Raw genomic sequence first — 18,015 nt, forward strand, 5'->3', positions numbered from 1 at the left:
GCATTTTGGTTGACAATAAAATTGCAATGGAATAAGGTTTGAATAATTGGGAAAGTATGGGAACATGAGTCAGCCATTTAGCCACTCAAGCCTATTCTTCAATGCGACTGCGACTGATTTGCAACCTAACTCCATCCTGGTCGGATGGGTTTCTGGAGTCTCAGAATAATCGGCAGTTAAAGGGAGGTGAGGGCAACTACATGAAAAAGACACACATCTTTCCAGCAGTGCAAGAGTGCTTCTCCCGTTGCAGCCTACCCACCACCCCCAGCTCACCAAGCCAACCTTTTCTACCTAGTTTGGCCTGATTTAATTACAAGATTCCCACCGTTCCCATTTAAGGTGGCAACTGTCCACCTTTGTTCCACATCCGTTGAAACTTTGGGCTAAAAAAAATCTGTAAATGTCAGTTTAAACATTAACAATTCATCCAGCATCATTTGCCATTTGCAGATGAACATTCCAGACTTTGCCACACAGAAATCTTTCTTTAATTTCGTATCTGAAAGTCATCTTAAACTTTAATCTTTCGACTATATCTCTAAATCTTAAACTCCCCAACCAGCAGAAATGGTGTTATGATCTCCAAAAAGCTTTTTAAATTTCAAAGAGATTCAAGCTATTACCAGCTAAAAGAAAGGCACAAAGACTTCATGTTTTAAAACTTTTACTGTAGCAAATGGTTAATTAAAAAACACTATTGACTAAGCCCTATTTTCTTTCTCCTGGGCAAGTTATATGACTGAAAGTGATATTCCCTTTTTACACTTAATACCCATTGCTAAAATGACTGTAATTCTTTGGAGAGTGCAAACAGTCCACAGTTTCCAATGAGTTTCGTATTCCCGTTCTACTTTGGTAACTTCAGGTGACCATCTCCAAGTTTTTTCCTCAGGTTACTGGAGTTCCTTACATTCACCAGTAAAGCAGGTTTACTCCTTGCCCCGGCCATGCCACTATAAATCTCCCGTAAATGTCTGCAGGATTCATTTCTTCAACTAGAGACCGTCTCCCTGCCATCCACTGCCCACCTCCCCGCCCCCATCTCCCTGCTCCCCAAACCCTCGAACTGGCAGTGGTAGTTCACAAACATAAGAAGCCATTTTTCCCTGCGTACCACACAGAACCTCCGTTGTGATTTTCATTGTTGTGCAGGGAAGTCTGTATCCTAATCTCAAACTTGGCTGCCTCTGCATCTTCCCAGTGTGAAGCAACCTTGCATCCAGGTAGAAATCCTAATTAGCTTTCTTCGACCTCAACTCCCTTTCATCTTAGAACTAAATGGATGATTACAGCGCAACTGTTCACAACCCGATGCCAACAATACCCTTCTGTGACTTTGTGTGACACACAGTCTAATTGTAAACTCAGCCATTGTCTTCAAGTATAAATACCTTGCATTTTCTTCCAGTAAAGCAACTTAAGTCTTCCTTTGATCTCTAACAATCAAAACACCCAGGTTTACTGTCAGGTGGACTTTCATTGAATCATAGAATCCCTACACTGCAGAAGGAGGCCATTCAGCCCATCAAGACTGCACTGACAATGATCCCAATTATCCCTGTCCCCATACCACCATGTATTTATCCTGCTAGCACTCTCCCTGACACGAAGGGACAATTTTGCACAGCCAATCAGCCTAACCTGCACATCTTTGAAGTGTGGGAAGAAATTGGAGCACCCGGAGGAAACCAACACAGACGCAGGGAAAATGTGCAAACTCTGCACAGACAGTGACCCAAGACCAGAATTGAACCCAGGTCCCTGATGGTGAGGCAGCAGTGCTAACCACTACACCACTGCGCTACAGAACAGGTCACATGATCTTCCTTCATTTAACCTAAATTTAAAGATACAGTCCCAAAGTATAATAATGTTATGAACCTCACAATATAACAATAGTTTCTTTTAAATAAAAAAGCATAGTTACATGCTTTTTATATATGCATATGTGGATAGACATATGTAAACAGAATTAAAACAAAAATCTGTCACTTCATTGAACTCAATCTTTCAAAGTGCACATTGCAGAAAAGAAGATAACCTAGTCCAAAGATGTGTGGGTTAGATTGATTGGCCATGCTAAAAAATTGCCCTTAGTATCCTGAGATGCATAGGTTAGAGGGATTAGTAGGTAACATATGTAGGGATATGGGTGTAGGGCCTGGGTGGGATTGTGTTCGGTGCAGACTTGATGGGCCGAAGGGTCTCTTTCTGCACTGCAGGGTTCTATGATTCTATGATTTCCCAATGACTAACCGCATTATTGACAGGAAAGATGATTTAGTCTATTGAGTCTACATCGGATTTCTGACAGAGTATCTTGCCAAGACCCTCTCCCCTGCCCTATCCTTGTAACCCACACAGTTTCCATGGCTAATCCATCTAAGCTACACATCTTGGGCATTCAGAGGCAATTTAGCATGGCCAATCCACCTAATCTGCACATCTTTAGACTGTGGGAGGAAACCGGGGCAGCCGGAGGAAACCCACAGGGACAGACAGATAGTCACCCAAGACCGGAATTGAACCCGGGTCCCTGGAGCTGTGAGGCAGTAGTGCTAACCACTATGCCGCCAGGGGAATCATAGGAATTGGATACTAATTTAAAAAAGAGAAAACCGCTGGGGTATTCACTTCCACGTCACTTTCACTGAAATGTGGAAAAGTGCATCAGACTCATATCTGTAATCAACATAATGATGCAGCAAAGACATCTTGCTTCAAGGACAATTGTGTGAAAATACTGGAACACTGTTGAAAGAAGTACATAAAGGATTGGGAATGTGACCAGGGTCTGAACATTTTATTGTATGTCAAGGTGGCAACTGCACAAAATAAAACTTCTCATTTTAAATTTTCTTGGGCAAACCTGTAACCGTCCACGTATTTCATAGAATCATAGAAATCCTACCATGCAAAAGTAGGTCACTCGGTCCATCGAGTCTGCATCAATAACAATCCCACCCAGGTCCTATCCCCGTAACCCCACATATTGGCCCTGCTAATCCCTCTAACCTAAGGGGCAGTTTAGCATGGCCAATGCACGTAACCCACACTTCTTTGGACTGTGGAAGGAAACTGAGTCACTCAGAGGAAACCCACACAGACATGGGGAGAATGTGCAAACTCCACGCAGACAGTGACCTAAGCCAGGAATTGAACCACGTCCCTGGCACTGTGAGGCAGCAGTGCTAACCACTATGCTGCCCCATTTCTGAAATTTCGCACAAGAATGTTTGAAGACTAGAAGCACTTTAACTTCATTGAAAAACAACTGCCACGAATGCTGAAGCCGCTATTTCACTTCACGTTTAGAAGTATCAATCTAATTTCCTGACAGCGATACTTGTTCAGTTACGCTAGTTATTGGCTCTCGAATCCAACACTGGAGTTGCTTCCCTAAATTAGTCATTGCATCACAAATTAATCCTAATTAGGTATTTTAAATTTAATCTCTGTAGTATTTGTAGAGAAATCACAAGAAATGTTTACACCTATGATTACTGCATTCACTCTTATTCACAGAATACTTCCGACCATCAACTACCGCTTTGTACTTTTTATACTGCAGAACAGTGATAGCATGATAGAATTCTACGATGCAGAAAGAGGCCATTCAGCCCATCGGAATAGCAAACGTTTTTAACAGACCAGTATCAAAGCCTTTTCAATACTGCCTAATAGGTGGGATGTGTCATGCTAACCAAAGCATTGTTTGAATAAGAATGAAATTGAGAGTGTCTTAATTCATAGAATCCCTAAATATAGAAGAAAGCCATTCGGCCCATCAAGTCTGCAACGACCACAATCCTACCCAGGCCTTATCTAGATAACCCTATGTATTTACCCTGCTAGTCCCCTTGATGAAGGGGCAATTTAGCATGGTCAATCCACCTAACCTTTTGACTAGATAATCATAGAATCTCTCCAATATAGAAGGAGGCCTTTCAGCCCTTCGAGTCTGTACCGGCCATAATCCCACCCAGATCCTATCCCCATAACCCATGTATTTACCCTGCTAGTCCCCCTGACTAAGGGGTAATTTAGCATGTCCAATCAACTTAACCCAACATCTTTGTGGGAGGAAGCCACAGTACCCAGAGGAAACCCACGCAGACACGGGGAAAATGTGCAAACTCCGCATCGAGGTAGGATTTTCCGTCCGCACTCGCCGCAAATTTGGAAAATCTCACCTAAGGTCAACGGACGTTTTCAAGTTCTAATTCCCATGGCAGGTGGAATGGGAAAATTCACCCCCGACAGCCCCGAGGCTGGAATTGAACCGATATCCCTGGCACTGTGAGGCAGCAGTGCTAACTATTTATGTCTGCCTTTCCAGGGAACTTAAATATAAATGGGGTCACAAATGTGCAGATTTTCTGCAGACTAAGATTTTCCTGAGGATCAGATAAAGATTGCAAAAAGAGTAAAGATTGCTTGCTTCGGGAGGAACGGATTATTTTGTTACGCCAATTTGGTGTTAAAGATATTTTAATTTCTTTCACCTCAAGCTTCCAATCAACTTCCTTAGTGGAAATGCTTGAGTAATCGTGCTTTGGGAAGCGACTATTATGGTTTCGGAGGGATTCTGAGGGATTATTTGCAGGTTCATCTGCAGGTCGCTTGCATGATGAGGCTTTACTGAGCTATTGTTGATTTGGCAAAGTGTCTTGGAAGGCAGTTGGCCGCAGTCTTGTGCGAAGCAGTGAGCAGGGATGTGATTAGTGATTCAACTTGCATCATTGCATTCCAGATTGTATTTGGTATTACAAATGACTTATGTTGTCATTCCAAAGTTTTAATAACAGTAACATTTTGACAATCCCTGAATGGCATTTGCAAAGAGAATATTGCAGCTGGTCTAACAGTGCGTGCAGCGAGCAAATGTCATCCTGAGTTGCTAGTACTCGCGTCTGTGTATTGTAGGTTGTAGGTTCAACTCTCTTGAGCAGAGCACTTTATGGAAGGCACGGTGGTTAGCACTGCTGCCTCACAGCACCAGGGACCCGGGTTCAATTCCTGGTTTGGATCACTGTCTCTGTGTGGACTTTGCACGTTCTCTCCATATCTGTGTGGGTTTTCTCCGGGTGCTCTGGTTTCCTCCCATAGTCCGAAAGACATACTGGTTAGGTGGATTGTCCATGCTAAATTCTCCCTCAGTGTACCCAAACCGACGCCAGAGTGTGGCGACTAGGGGATTTTCACAGTAACTTCATTTGCAGTGTTAATGTAAGCCTGTTTGTGACATTGTGTCACTCTCTGTGTGGAGTTTACATGTTGTCTGCAGGGGTTTCCTCTGGGTGATCCGGTTTATCCCCACAGTCCAAAGATGCGCAGCTTAGGGTGCGTTGGCCATGCTAAATTGCCCCTTAGTTTCAGGGTGACTAACTAGGGTAAATGGGCAGGGTTATGGGGACAGGGTCTGGGTGGGATTGTGGTCAGTGCAGACTTGATGGGCCGAATGGCCTCCTTCTGCTCTGTAGGTTTCTATGAATCTATGACACTCCAGAGTAGTATTGAGGGGCGATCTGCAGGGTTGCGGCAGAATCTTTTGCATGAAAAGTTAATCTCTCCAGGTGGATGCAAAAGATCAATGGCATGATTTCAAAGAATAGAGGGGTGTGTGGGGGGCATTCTCCCCAGTGTCCTGGCTAATATTTATTATCAAGCAGCAAAACAAAGCCTGGTTTTCTCATTATTGCAAAGCCGTTTGCACAACTTGGCTGTCACATCCTACATTACAACAGTGACTACAAAGAGAGACTGGGTCGATTGGGTTTGTACTCACTGGAATTTAGAAGAATGAGAGGTGATCTCTTAGAAACATGCAAAATCCTAACGGGACTAGATAGGCTAGATGTGGGAAGAATGTTGGGGAAATCCAGAACTAGGGATCACAGTCTAAGAATAAGTGTTAAACCATTCAGAATGAGATGAGGAAGAACTTCTTCACTCAAGAGTTGTGAACCTGTGGAATTCTTTACCACAGAAAGGGCCAGTTTGTTAGATATGTTCAAGAGGGAGCTGGACGTGGCCCTTGTGGCTAAAGGGATCAAGGAGTATGGAGAAAAAGCGAGAGTGGGATACTGAAAGTGCATGATCAGTCATGGATCATATTGAATGTTGGTATAGGTTCCAAGGGCCAAATGACCTACTTCTGCAACTATTTTTTATGTTTCTCTGTTTCAAAAGTATTTTGTTAGCTTGAAAGCACTTTGGAACATTCTATGGTTGTAAAAAGACCAATAAGTATCTTTCTTTTCTTGTACAATAACCAGCTTGCACAGTTGATTAATAGTCCTAAAAAAAATGGTTGTCAGAAAAAAATGTTGAATTTGTTGCCATCATCTATTTTATGTTGTGTAGCATATTAGGTCATGATTAAGCAGTGGTAAGTGAGCCATCAAAGTAATTGCATGCTGGAAAACAAACAGCTAACTGAAACCCATGATGAGATTATCAGTGTAAATTCACTCACGTACATAGGCAATTACTGACACACGGACAGTTTCAAACATACTGGAAAACACACAAGTCACTCGACAAAGAAAGAAGATAATATTTACATTATGGCTGCAGAGGACTGAAAACTGAAAGGTAAGACAACGGTTTTGTCACAGCGAAATAGACAATAAAAAAACAGAAGGACAAAGGAGAGTGTTCCAACTTCTCCAGATGCAACCAGAGAAAGCCTCCTTACTGGTTGTATCACAGCTTGGTATAGCTCATGGTCTGACCAAGACTGCAAGAAAATACAAACAGTTGTGGTCCAGTCCATCACATAAAATAGCCACCCATCCATAGACTCCGTCTAAACTTCCCACTGCCTTAGAAAAGCAGCCAGCATAATTAAGGACCCCACACACCACGCACATACTCTCTTCCACTTTTTTCCATTGGGAAAAAGATACAAAAGTCTCTTTTGATCATGTGCCAACTGACTCAAGAACAGCTTCTTTCCTGCTACCATCAGATTTTTAATGTATTATATGAAGTCGATCATTCTCTAAACCCCACCTATGACTGTAAGACTACATTCTGCACCCTCCTTTTCTTCGCCCTACGCACTCAATGAATGATATGTTTTGTCTGTATAGTGTGCAAGAATCAATACTTTTCACTGTATCTCAATACATGCGACAATAATAAATCAAATCAATCCTCATGTTAGCAGCCTGAATGATCTTTTATAGAATCACTACAATGACAGGTCATCTTACCCAGGCTCACACCCCACCCTACCTTACCTACACATCTGAGGGGCAATTTAGCATGACCAATCCACCAAACCTGCACAACTTTGGACTGTGGGAGGAATTCTGAGCACCTGAAGGAAACCCACACAGACAGGAAGAACGTGCAAACAAGAAGCAACATCCAAAACGTCAACGCTTCTGTCTTGGATGTGAGCAGGTTCCCTCCACACCCTCAGCAAACCTGCTGTAAAAAAAGAGAGAAAATACCAATATTCTAAGAATAGGCTCACATTCAAAGAAAAATAAGATAGATGCTGTTTGCAAAGTCCTCATTGAGTTTTGATTGCAGCAGTATTGGAAATCGAAGACTGAATGGTGAGATTAGAAACCAACATTTGAGGCATTTGTGAGACTAAAAATGAGAAGAGCAAAAGAAAGGAAAATAGTCAAAATGTTTTCCACAAACGTTTGTGATCACAAAGTTTGGTTTCTTTGCTTTGCTGAAGACTTTGTGTTGGAAAGAAGACTCAAATCACAATAAAATCTGCAAAAGATGACTAAGATGTGCCAGTACAGTAACGTTTTCTGCATGTGAAGTGCCTGTAATGATTTCCATTCAAAGCCTGTTGTTATCTGCAAAACATCAATTAGAGTTCAACGGATTTCCCAGAAACATCACTCTCAATCAATATGACTGACAGGGCACGGTGGCACAGTGGTTAGCACTGCTGCCTCGCAACGCCAGGGACCCGGGTTCAATTCCCAGCTTGAGTAACTGTCTTTGCAGAGACTGCACATTCTCTCCGTGTCCGTGTGGGTTTCCTCCAGGTGTTCCAGTTTCCTCGCACAGTCCAAAGATGTGCGGGTTAGGTGGATTGGCCGTGCTAAATTGCCCCTTAGCGTCAGGAGGACTTGCTAGGGTAAATACATGGAGTCATGGGGGCAAGGCCTGGGTGGGATTGTGGTCGGTGCAGACTCGATGGCCATTTATGGCCTCTTTCTGCACTGTTGGATTTTATGATTCAACAGGTAGCATGTTCAGCTTCCACAGGAAGCTGATAAGTTATGTTTTTTTTGATATGGTCAGACCATACTTACAATGCCGTGTGGAGAATTTTTAAAAGGTGGTTCGTGGGATGTCAGCGTCATTAGCAAGGCGGTTAAAGTTAGCTGACTCATGACCATATCTTTGAGGACAATAAGAACTGGGCAACAAACACTGGCCTTCCCACTCATACACATGAACAAATAAAACTCTTATAGTGTCGTAAGCTCTGGTTCCCACGCCGCAACAAGTAAACAGAAAGGCACTGGGTAAAGTACAAAAAAATGTAATGGGAGGATGTTCCCAATGGTGGGGGGAGTCCAAAACCAGGGGTCACAGCCTGAGAATTCAGGGTAGACCATTTAGGACGGAGATGAGGAGATATTTCGTCACCCAAAGAGTGGTGAGCCTGTGGAATTCATTGCCACAGGAAGCAGTTGATGCCAAAACATTGAATGTGTTCAAGAGGCGGCTGGATATAGCACTTGGGGCAAATGGGGATCAAAGGTTATGGGGAGAAAGCAGGATAAGGCTATTGAGTTGGACGATCAGCCATGATCATGATGAATGGTGCAGGAGGCGTGAAGGGCCAAATGGCCTCCTCCTGCTCCTGTCTTCTATGTTTCCATGTTTTTATGTTTCTATAACAGAAATGACAGGTTACAGCTCTGAGAAAAGATGGACAGGTTGGGGTTTCTTTCACCAGAGACCAGAAAGCTGAGAGGGAACATAATGCATATTTCTACAAATGGATGGGTTTCCTCCAGATGCTTCAATTTCCTCGCATAAACATAAGACCATGGCCATGATACATTCTCCATCAGTGTACCCAAACAGGCACAGGAGTGTGGCGACTAGGGGATTTTCACAGTAACTTCATTGCAATGTTAATATAAGCCTTCTTGTGACATTAATAAATAACTTAAGGGTTGATCGGATGGCAGTAGAGAAGACTTCAAGATTTTGGGCAAGTCCAAAACTTGGGGCCATCAACATATGAGTCACTAATCCAATCAGGAATTCAGGAGAATTTATTCTGGCAGTGATGAGAATGCAGAGTATTTGGGATGATTAACATAGATGTAGAAGGGCAATTAGGGATGAGTAGTAAAATTGCTGACCTAGCCAGCAATGCCCACGTCCTGTGAAAGAATAATAAAAAAAGGAAGAAGTTTGATAAGTACATGAGGACAAATGGAATTGGAGGATATGTTGATGGCATTAGAGTGGAAGGAGAATCAAGTGAAATGTATGTACCAGCATTGACCTATTGGGCTGATGCTGTTAGGATAAAAGCCATACTATAGAATAATGATTAAGAAAATAGAAAGCAGAAATCTAAAGTCCAGCCAGTTACGGAAACTAGATAAATAAAGTTTTTGCCCTGTAATTATGAAATAATGCTATACCAACATTCTGACATATTTTTAAATACCTATTTGGTGAATTATTCTGCTTTTGATTGGTTAAGAAATAGGAGGAGTAGGCTATCTGGTGCCTTCAGTCTACTGCACTATTCAATAAAATCATGGCTGATCTTATCATGGCCTCGACTCCACTTTCCTGCATGCCCCCTGCCCAGCCATAATCTTTTGACTGCCAGGTAGATTAAAACTCTTGTCTAACTGAACTCTGAATATATCCAATGATCCAACCTTTATTGCTCTCTGGGAGTAATGAATTCCAAAGATTAATGACCCTAAACTCTCCAGAACAGGACTTGAATATGCAACCAGATTTAATCAATTATATATTTCAGCCTCCGGCATCTCTATGGGAGTGGCACATCTCATGCTGGCATTGGGATCTTTCTGGCCTCTCACCATCTAATGCCTTTTCAACTCTCTGTGACTTTACTGAACATGTTCTGGTTCCCTTTTCCTCCGGTTGCATTAACTCCAGAGTTCTTCATTTCTCTAGTTTCCTTAACAAACTAGACTATAGATTACTGCCATCTATTTTCTTAACAATTACTCCAAATGTGGCTTTTCTTCTAGCAAGGCTGAGAGAGATGTTCCCTCTTCAGTCTTTTAAAACCAACTGCTTCTAGCAGAGCTGTGAAAGCTGCCTTCTCTCTTACTACCTATCTCCAAATTAACTAAACTAAAACTTAAAAGCTTTTCCACCTTAAAAGACCCTAGTTGCTAAGCAACCACTGCTGGTTTATTTGCTCTTCACGCCATTGCCCCCTCTAAGCTCAACAGAATCAGGGTTGGAATTGAAACCAGCCCTTACATATAGAAACACCTTTGTCCAACATGAATCAAACTATAGATTTCACATGGTGGGGGGGGGGGGGGGGTGGGGGGTGGGGAATTCTCTGGCCTCTCCGTGGTGTGTTTCTTGTAGCGGGAAGTCATTCACCGCGTCAGGATCTTCTGATCCTGCTGCTGTCAATGGGATTTCCCATTGACTGCACCCCATGCCACTGGGAAATACATGGCGGGAGTGCTCTGTCACCGGGACCAGGAGATCTCGCAGACGTGAGCAACCGGAGAATTCTGCGCAATGACTCTAAACTCAACCATGATTGTTTTTAGGACAATTTTGAATGCAAATACTTTGAAAGAGAAAAAAAAAATTATTCATTTAGGGGACGTGGGCATTGGGGCTAGGCTAGCATTTATTGCCAACTCCTAGTTTTTTTAAAATTCATTTGTGGGACATGGGGCATTACTGGCTGGCCAGTATTTATTGCCCATCCCTACTGCCCTTGTTCAGAGTGCAGCTGAGAGTCAACCACACTACTGTGGCTCTGGAGTGACAAATCGGCCAGACCAGGTATGGACAACAGATTCCTTCCCCTAAAGGACGTTTGTGAACCAGATGGATTTTTACAACAACCAACAATGGCTTCATGTTCATCAGTGGATTTTAATCCACAGTGAATTCAAGTTCCACCATCTGCCATGGCAGGATTCGAACCCAGAACATTAGCTGACTTGCTGGATTAATAGTCGAGTGATAATACCAGTAGCCATCGCTTCCCCTAGTTATCCTCGAGAAAGTGATGGAAAGCTGCCTTCTTGTGAGCGCTGCAGTCCCTGACACTACAGATGCACGGCAAGAACAGAACTGAGTAAATGCAGGGCATTTAGACATTAGTGGGTTAACAACTAAATCAGGTCAATCCAATACACGTTTGTCTGCTATTTTTATGCACGAGCGTACAATCCTCACTTTGAGGAGTCACCACTTTGGTTTGCTAAATATTGCTTCTCCTTGGATAGCTGCAGCGTCACCACCTATCATCATAGCAATACAGGGAGTGTTACAGAAGGGAGCTGCTGTAATTAACAGAATGGAAGTAGGATTAATGTTCTATTGTGAAAAGCAGCTTGCTTTTTTTCACAAAGGAAATACACCGAAGAACGTGCCACACATAAAGTCTCCTGTCATATATTAATGAGAAGGAAAATCTGACAAAAATGAAAATCAGTACTTGTGACTTGTGTTTTCCATTCACAAAGTTCATTAGACATAGGGGCAGGTTTAGGCCGTTCGGCCCATTGAGTCTGCTCTGCCATTCGATCATGGCTGATATGCTCCTCATCCCCATTTTCCTGCTTTCTCCCCATAACCCTTCAACCCGTTACCAATTAAAAATCTAACTCCTCCTTAAATTTACTCATTATCCCACCACACCCACACTTTGGGGTAACAAATACAAAGCATTTCACTTTAATATTCCATCAACAGTGATGGTTATCTCACTGTACGCACTTTGGGAATGCTTTTAAATAGCAATAAACATCCAAGCTATTTACTGCAATGTTATTAAAATAGTGTATCTATTTGGGAAATTAGACCAAGGAATATTTTGTAACCCATCATCTCCCAAAATTACAGTGAAATATTGGACATAAATGGAATAAAACCAGGTTGTATGATATTAGTGTGATAACAACTTCATTATGAAATTCTTTTGTCTGCATTCTCCACTAACTTTAGCAAAGTTAATAAAGATTAATGAAGTTGAAAGAGTGCAGAAAAGAATTACTAGATACTACTGGGACTTGATGGTTTGAGTTATAAGGAGAGGTTGGATAGACTGGGAATTTTTTCTCTGAAGCATAGGAGGTTCAGGGGTGATCTTATAGGAATCTATAAAATAATGAGAGACATACATCACTAGATAGTCAACATCTTTTCCCAAAGGTAGGGGAGTCTAAAACTAGAAGGGATAGATTTATGGTGAGAGGTGAGAGACACAAAATGGTCCAGAGGGCCAATTTTTTCACACAGAGGGTGGTGAGTGCCTGGAACAAGCTGCCAGAGGTAGTAGTAGAGGCGGGTACAATTTTGTCTTTTGAAAAGTGTTTAGACAGTTACATGGGTATAGAGGGATATGGACCAAATAGGGGTAATTGGGACTAGTTTAGCTGTAAAAACTGGGTGGCATGGACAGGTTGGACCCAAGGGCCTTTTTCCATGCTGTAAACCTGTATGACTTTAATTCAGGATCCATATCAAGACATGATCTCTTGTATCCACCACATTGAGAAGATAAACACTTCCAAGGTTTTTGTTTTATTTTACTTATTCTTTCATTGCCATCCTTTCATTCACCTTCTCATCCATACTGGCTTCAAGACCAGTGATGCCTCAGTTTTGCTTGATTTCAAATTCCTCCAGCCTTGTAACCCTCCGGGATACCTGGATTCCTCCACTTCTGGCCTCTGACACTTCCATAATTGTCACCTCTCCAGTCTTGCTGGCTGTCTGTAGACCAAATTTTTGAAATTGCTACCTACACCTCTTCATCTCTCGACTTCCCTCACCTCCTTTCAGATGCTCCTTAACGATCTGCATTTTTCTCAAGGATATTGGTCACCAGTCCAAATAGATCTTGGTGTTGGATCACTGTCAAGATTTGTTCGATCACACGCCTGAGACATCTTAAATGTGTTGCTACATTAAAATCACTATACAAATGTAAGTCGTCGATATGGTTAGTTTCTGCCAAAGAACCTTGGCCAGCATCCTTTACTGTTCTAATGCACACTGCCAACACTAAACCATGATGGCAACAGCAGCTTACTTGATACACCTCACGCTAAACATTATGATTCATACCTATGTGGATGTTTTATCAATTGTTATCTTCTCAAAGTATTAACTTATTTTGGCAAGGCAGCAAATGTTGACATACATACAATTGCATGCTAATACAATACTGTTGGCAGAGTAAATATAACTGGTGGATCTTCTGTGGCATTGCTTGCACTACGCCAGGCGATACATTATTTTAGAACAACAGCAGATGCTACTCCATTTGACGCAATATGATAGTCCATGGTCCAATCATTGATGGTCGGGTGTCACAGTGGCACAGTGGTTAGCGCTGTTGCCTCACAACATCAAGGACCTGGGTTCGATTCCTGGCTTGGGTCACTGTCTGTGTGGAGTCTGCATGTTTTCCCCATATGTTTCCTCTGGGTTCTCCAGTTTCCTCCCACAATCTGAAAGACGTGCTGGTTAGGTGCATTGGCCGTGCTAAATTCTCTCTCAGTGTACCCAAACAGGTGCCAGAGTGTGTAGCGACTTGGGGATTTTCACAGCAACTTCTTTGCAATGTTAACATAAGGCTACCTGTGACACTAATAAATATACTTTTAAACTAGACACTACTGTTAAATGTGCCAACTTGCATTAATATAGGGTGTTTAACATAGTAAAACATTCCAAAGCGATACACAGGAGCAATTGTGATATAAAATTTGCCACTGAGCTGCATTAGGATGAGTCACCAAAAGCCTAACTAGAGAAGTGGCTCTAACCATTTCCTTAAAGGACAAAAAGAGTTAAGTGAGGCAGATAGGCTTCGAAAGGGAATTCCCAGACTTAGAGCCTTGGCTGATGTAGACTCAGTTTCCAATGGTAGTGCAACCCATGCTGGGGATATGCAAGAGACTAGAATTGATGGAAGAAACTAACTGCCGGTGGTACAGTGCTGCCTCACAATGCTAGGGACCCAGGTTCAATTCCGACCTTGGGTCACAGTATGGGCGGAGTTTGCACATTCTCCCTGTGTTTCCTGGTGCTCCAGTTTCCTCCCACAGTCCAAAAATTTGCGGGTTAGGTGGATTGGCTGTGCTAAATTGTCCTTGAGTGTCAGGGGGATTAGGAAGGTAAATCTGTGGCGTTACAAGGATGGGGCCTGGGTGGGATTGTGGTTGGTGCAGGCTCGATGGGCCAAATGGCCTCCTTCTGCACCGTAAGGCTCTATGATTCTCAATAAAGTTTGCAGATTGGCAACTGTCGATATTAATTGCTAGCTCGATTCTCAATGAGAGCAGCAGGAAATTACTGGTTTACAGCCTGCACTTTCTTTCATCATAGCTTCCATGTTCACTTAATATTCATTTTTTAAAATGTTTAATAAACACATTTTAATAAATCAGGCGCAAGTGTGAAAGAATGTGACACTTTCAAGTGAGCCAGCTGCACAGACTTCTCGATACGTTAATCCTCGGTCCGTTCTGAGGGAGATGTCCCGAACACAAACATCTTGAAAAAGAAAGCAAGAAAGAAAATCTGTACTCCAGCCAATTTAAAACATACTCCACACTAGCAGATTTTTCTCAGCTGTAGAGTGTGGTGATATCATGTTGGCGTAACTCTTATGTTCTCTGTGTCTCAGACTACACATCATCAGAAGTGGCAGAGGGGGTGGGTGGAAGATGGATGTGAACTTTGTGGTTCAGCAGACTGGCTTTGGAAAGGTCTGGAAATAATTACTGCTATCGGGGAAAAGGGAATTGTCTGGAAGCCTCGACTTACCCCTCGTTCAGATTCCAGAAGCTCTGGCTTGACTCTAGCCGCCGGCATCCCATCAAGCATTAACATTATGTCCTCAAAGGTGTCTTGGCTGCCGGAATACTGCAGAGGAAATTAAAAATAGTCATGTGTGAGAGGGCCATTTTGTAGTTCCTTCCCTCCCACCAGTCCTCCCCCTGACTACCTCCCCACTGGAAATGCCCAAGTCAAGTGTCATTCTCTATAAGCATACAACTCGAACTATAACGACTGCTGCACTCCTGGGTTTGCTACTGGCTATGCCAGGGTCAGTAGGTTAACTTGGTGCACAGACACGGGCATCCTAGTGGCTGTGCCTCTTGCTGCAGCGACCCAAGAGGACCTTGCCCTCCCTCCTGCTTTGTTCGAAAGGCAAAGCTCCATTTCAGAATCCAGCCAGAGACACGAGAAGTACAAATGCCTCAGGCGACGCCACTGACAGACAGACATTGAAGGATGAACGGATGCAACTGAGCCCCCTTGCAGAGGCATTCCTCAAAGAGAAAGCAGCTGCCTCACATAAAAATGTCCATGTCTTGCAGAAATGGAACGGTTCAGAGCGAGGAAGAGATTTGAGAAGTGTATGATTAATGAACTGCTAGAAAAAAATGTTACAAGCCTGCGATGATGTTTTTTCCCTCCTCACTGTTCTCCCACAACAAATGTTTCACAACTCAATCAATTCACCATTTAAATGATTGAGAGAAGAGGACGGTAACTTATAGCTTTTCACTGACAGAAGTGCCTCACTTATGGGATTATATAATCAAAGTCAAGTTTATACATTCTGCTGATTTTTCCCAATCCAATATTGACTTCTGTGTTTCTTTTGAACAAGACTTTTTTTTGCAAACAAATGTCGCAGAAGAACCCAACTTTTTCCATTCTTAACACCTTTCCAGCACCTGAATTATAACCAAATACTTCCTTCCCTTCCCCAACCCTCCACACCAGCATTCTCAATGGACTTCAGCTATGAAATGTTCACTGTTTTCTGGCACCCACCACAGAATCAGAATATCACCAATTACAACCATATGGAGTGCGCTCATGTCAATGTTTTCTCTGCACACTTGTGCATCGAGCTAATGCAAGAAGGAAGAAACTTTGATGAAAACTGGAAGATTTTAATTAGTTTGCCAGATGTGAATGAACAATGCCTGAGTGAACAACACACTGATGATAAACCATCACTGTACATAACTTATTGACCACTGAAATGTGCCCAACCATTCAAGAGAAACAATTTCTCTCAGTTGGAGAGCACCTACTCCTCAATCTGCCTGGATGCCATGAACAAGGTTGGCATTTAGTGCCCACTACCATGTTGATACAATGGAGTGGTTGAGAGAGCAGCCAGGCACATTGGTATGGGACTGGTGTCACACATAGACTAGGCCATAAAAGATGACAGGATTCTCTCCCTGTAGGACATGAGCAAACCAGTTTTCTTTTAAACTGCAATCCAACAAATGCACGATCACATTTACTGATGCCAGCCTTTTAATTTTGCTGCATTTAAGTTCTCAAACTGAGGTTTGAACTCTCATTCTCTGAATTATTAATCCAGGCCTCTGGTTTACAAGTCCGGTAATATAATCTCTGTCCAGGAGGCAAGAGAGATCTCAAGTGGCACATTCTCGAATGGTTCCTTTCCTTGTAAAGCAGACAGGGAGTTCAGCTTTTAACCACATTGGGCTGGATTAGATTAGAACATGAGTCCCATGAGTGAAAGGATAATGTATTAACCCGATACAGAGGGGCTGAGTAAATTAGGCCTCGGCTTCTCTGGAGTTTAGAAGAATGAGAGGAGATGGCATTGAAAAATGCAAGATTCTGAAAGGGTTGGCAGGGTAGACTCAGAGATTGGTTCCGCTGGTCAGGGAATCTAAAACACAGGGTAGGGAGGGCACAGTCTCAGGAAAAGGGGTCAACCATTTCGAATTGAGATGAGGAGAAATGCTTTCACTCAAAAGGGTTGTGAATTTTTGGAATTCTATATCCCAAAGGGTTGTGGATGCTCTAGTGGTAAATAGATCTAGGGCTGGGATAGACAGATTCATCGGAATTCTACCACTCCGCCCATCAAGGAATCGGAGTGGGTGAGGGGCAGACAATGGGAAGGTTGGTTGACCTCGGCCGGGATTTTCTGGTCTTGGGCGAGGCCGTAAAATCCCGCCCACAGTTTTTGATCTTTCAAGGAGTCAAGGTGAAACAGGCAGGAAAATGGAGTTCAAGCCAAAGATCACACACTTGCTTCACATACTTCAGATGAGGACAATTACTTTGACATCCAGTCACATTAGCCATCCCACCCACTCCCCTTTCAGTTGGTCAAACTGCAATGCATTTCCATCATCCTTCCGTTCTGAAGATAGGTCCTTTATTTAAAACGCTGACTGACAATTGCTACCACCGATGGTGAGCTTCTGCAATGCATTCCCCTGTGGCGAAGGGTGAGGGGCACACAAAACCACACACTGGCGGGACTGGAAGATCCTACCTCTGGCCAATGGTGAGCCATGTTTGCTGGAAAACGTACTGGGCTTGGCTGAGAGCAGTAAGAAGTCTCACAACACCACGTGTTAAAGTCCAACAGGTTTATTTGGTAGCACAAGCTTTCGGAGTCTCAGGCTCCTTCTCCAGATGAGTGAGGAGCTGTATTCACAAACAGGGCATATATAGACACAACTCAATTTACAAGGTAATGGTTGGAATGCGAGTCTTTACAGGTAATCAAGTCTTAAAGGACAATGTGAGTGGAAAGAGGGTTAAGCACAGGTTAAAGAGATGTGTATTGTCTTCAGACAGGACAGTAAGTGAGATTTTGCAAGCCCAGGCAGGGGCTTACAGATAGTGTGACATGAACCCAAGATCCGGTTGAGGCCGTCCTCATGTGTGTCGATCGATGAGTTGAGCGCCACATCCTGTTCTTACGAGGGTGTCTTTCAGTGTCTGTAGACTCTATTGCGA

General features: G+C 42.9%; 1 protein-coding gene across 2 annotated transcripts in view; it reads right to left on the minus strand.

Annotated features, from left to right (window-relative positions):
• The window catches only part of LOC145349531 (Krueppel-like factor 12), a 240,681-nt gene that overhangs the window by 114,819 nt on the left and 107,847 nt on the right, over nucleotides 1–18,015 (minus strand). For both annotated transcript variants that reach the window (XM_080198109.1, XM_080198107.1), the window contains exon 2: nucleotides 15,028–15,126. In XM_080198109.1, the coding sequence (XP_080054235.1) occupies nucleotides 15,028–15,093 (66 nt within the window). In that variant the 5' untranslated portion in view covers nucleotides 15,094–15,126. The remainder of the gene's footprint in view (nucleotides 1–15,027; nucleotides 15,127–18,015) is intronic.

This window comes from Carcharhinus amblyrhynchos, chromosome 10 (genome assembly GCF_965287045.1).
Source record: "Carcharhinus amblyrhynchos chromosome 10, sCarAmb.v2.hapA, whole genome shotgun sequence".
Taxonomy (NCBI): Eukaryota; Metazoa; Chordata; class Chondrichthyes; order Carcharhiniformes; family Carcharhinidae; genus Carcharhinus; species Carcharhinus amblyrhynchos.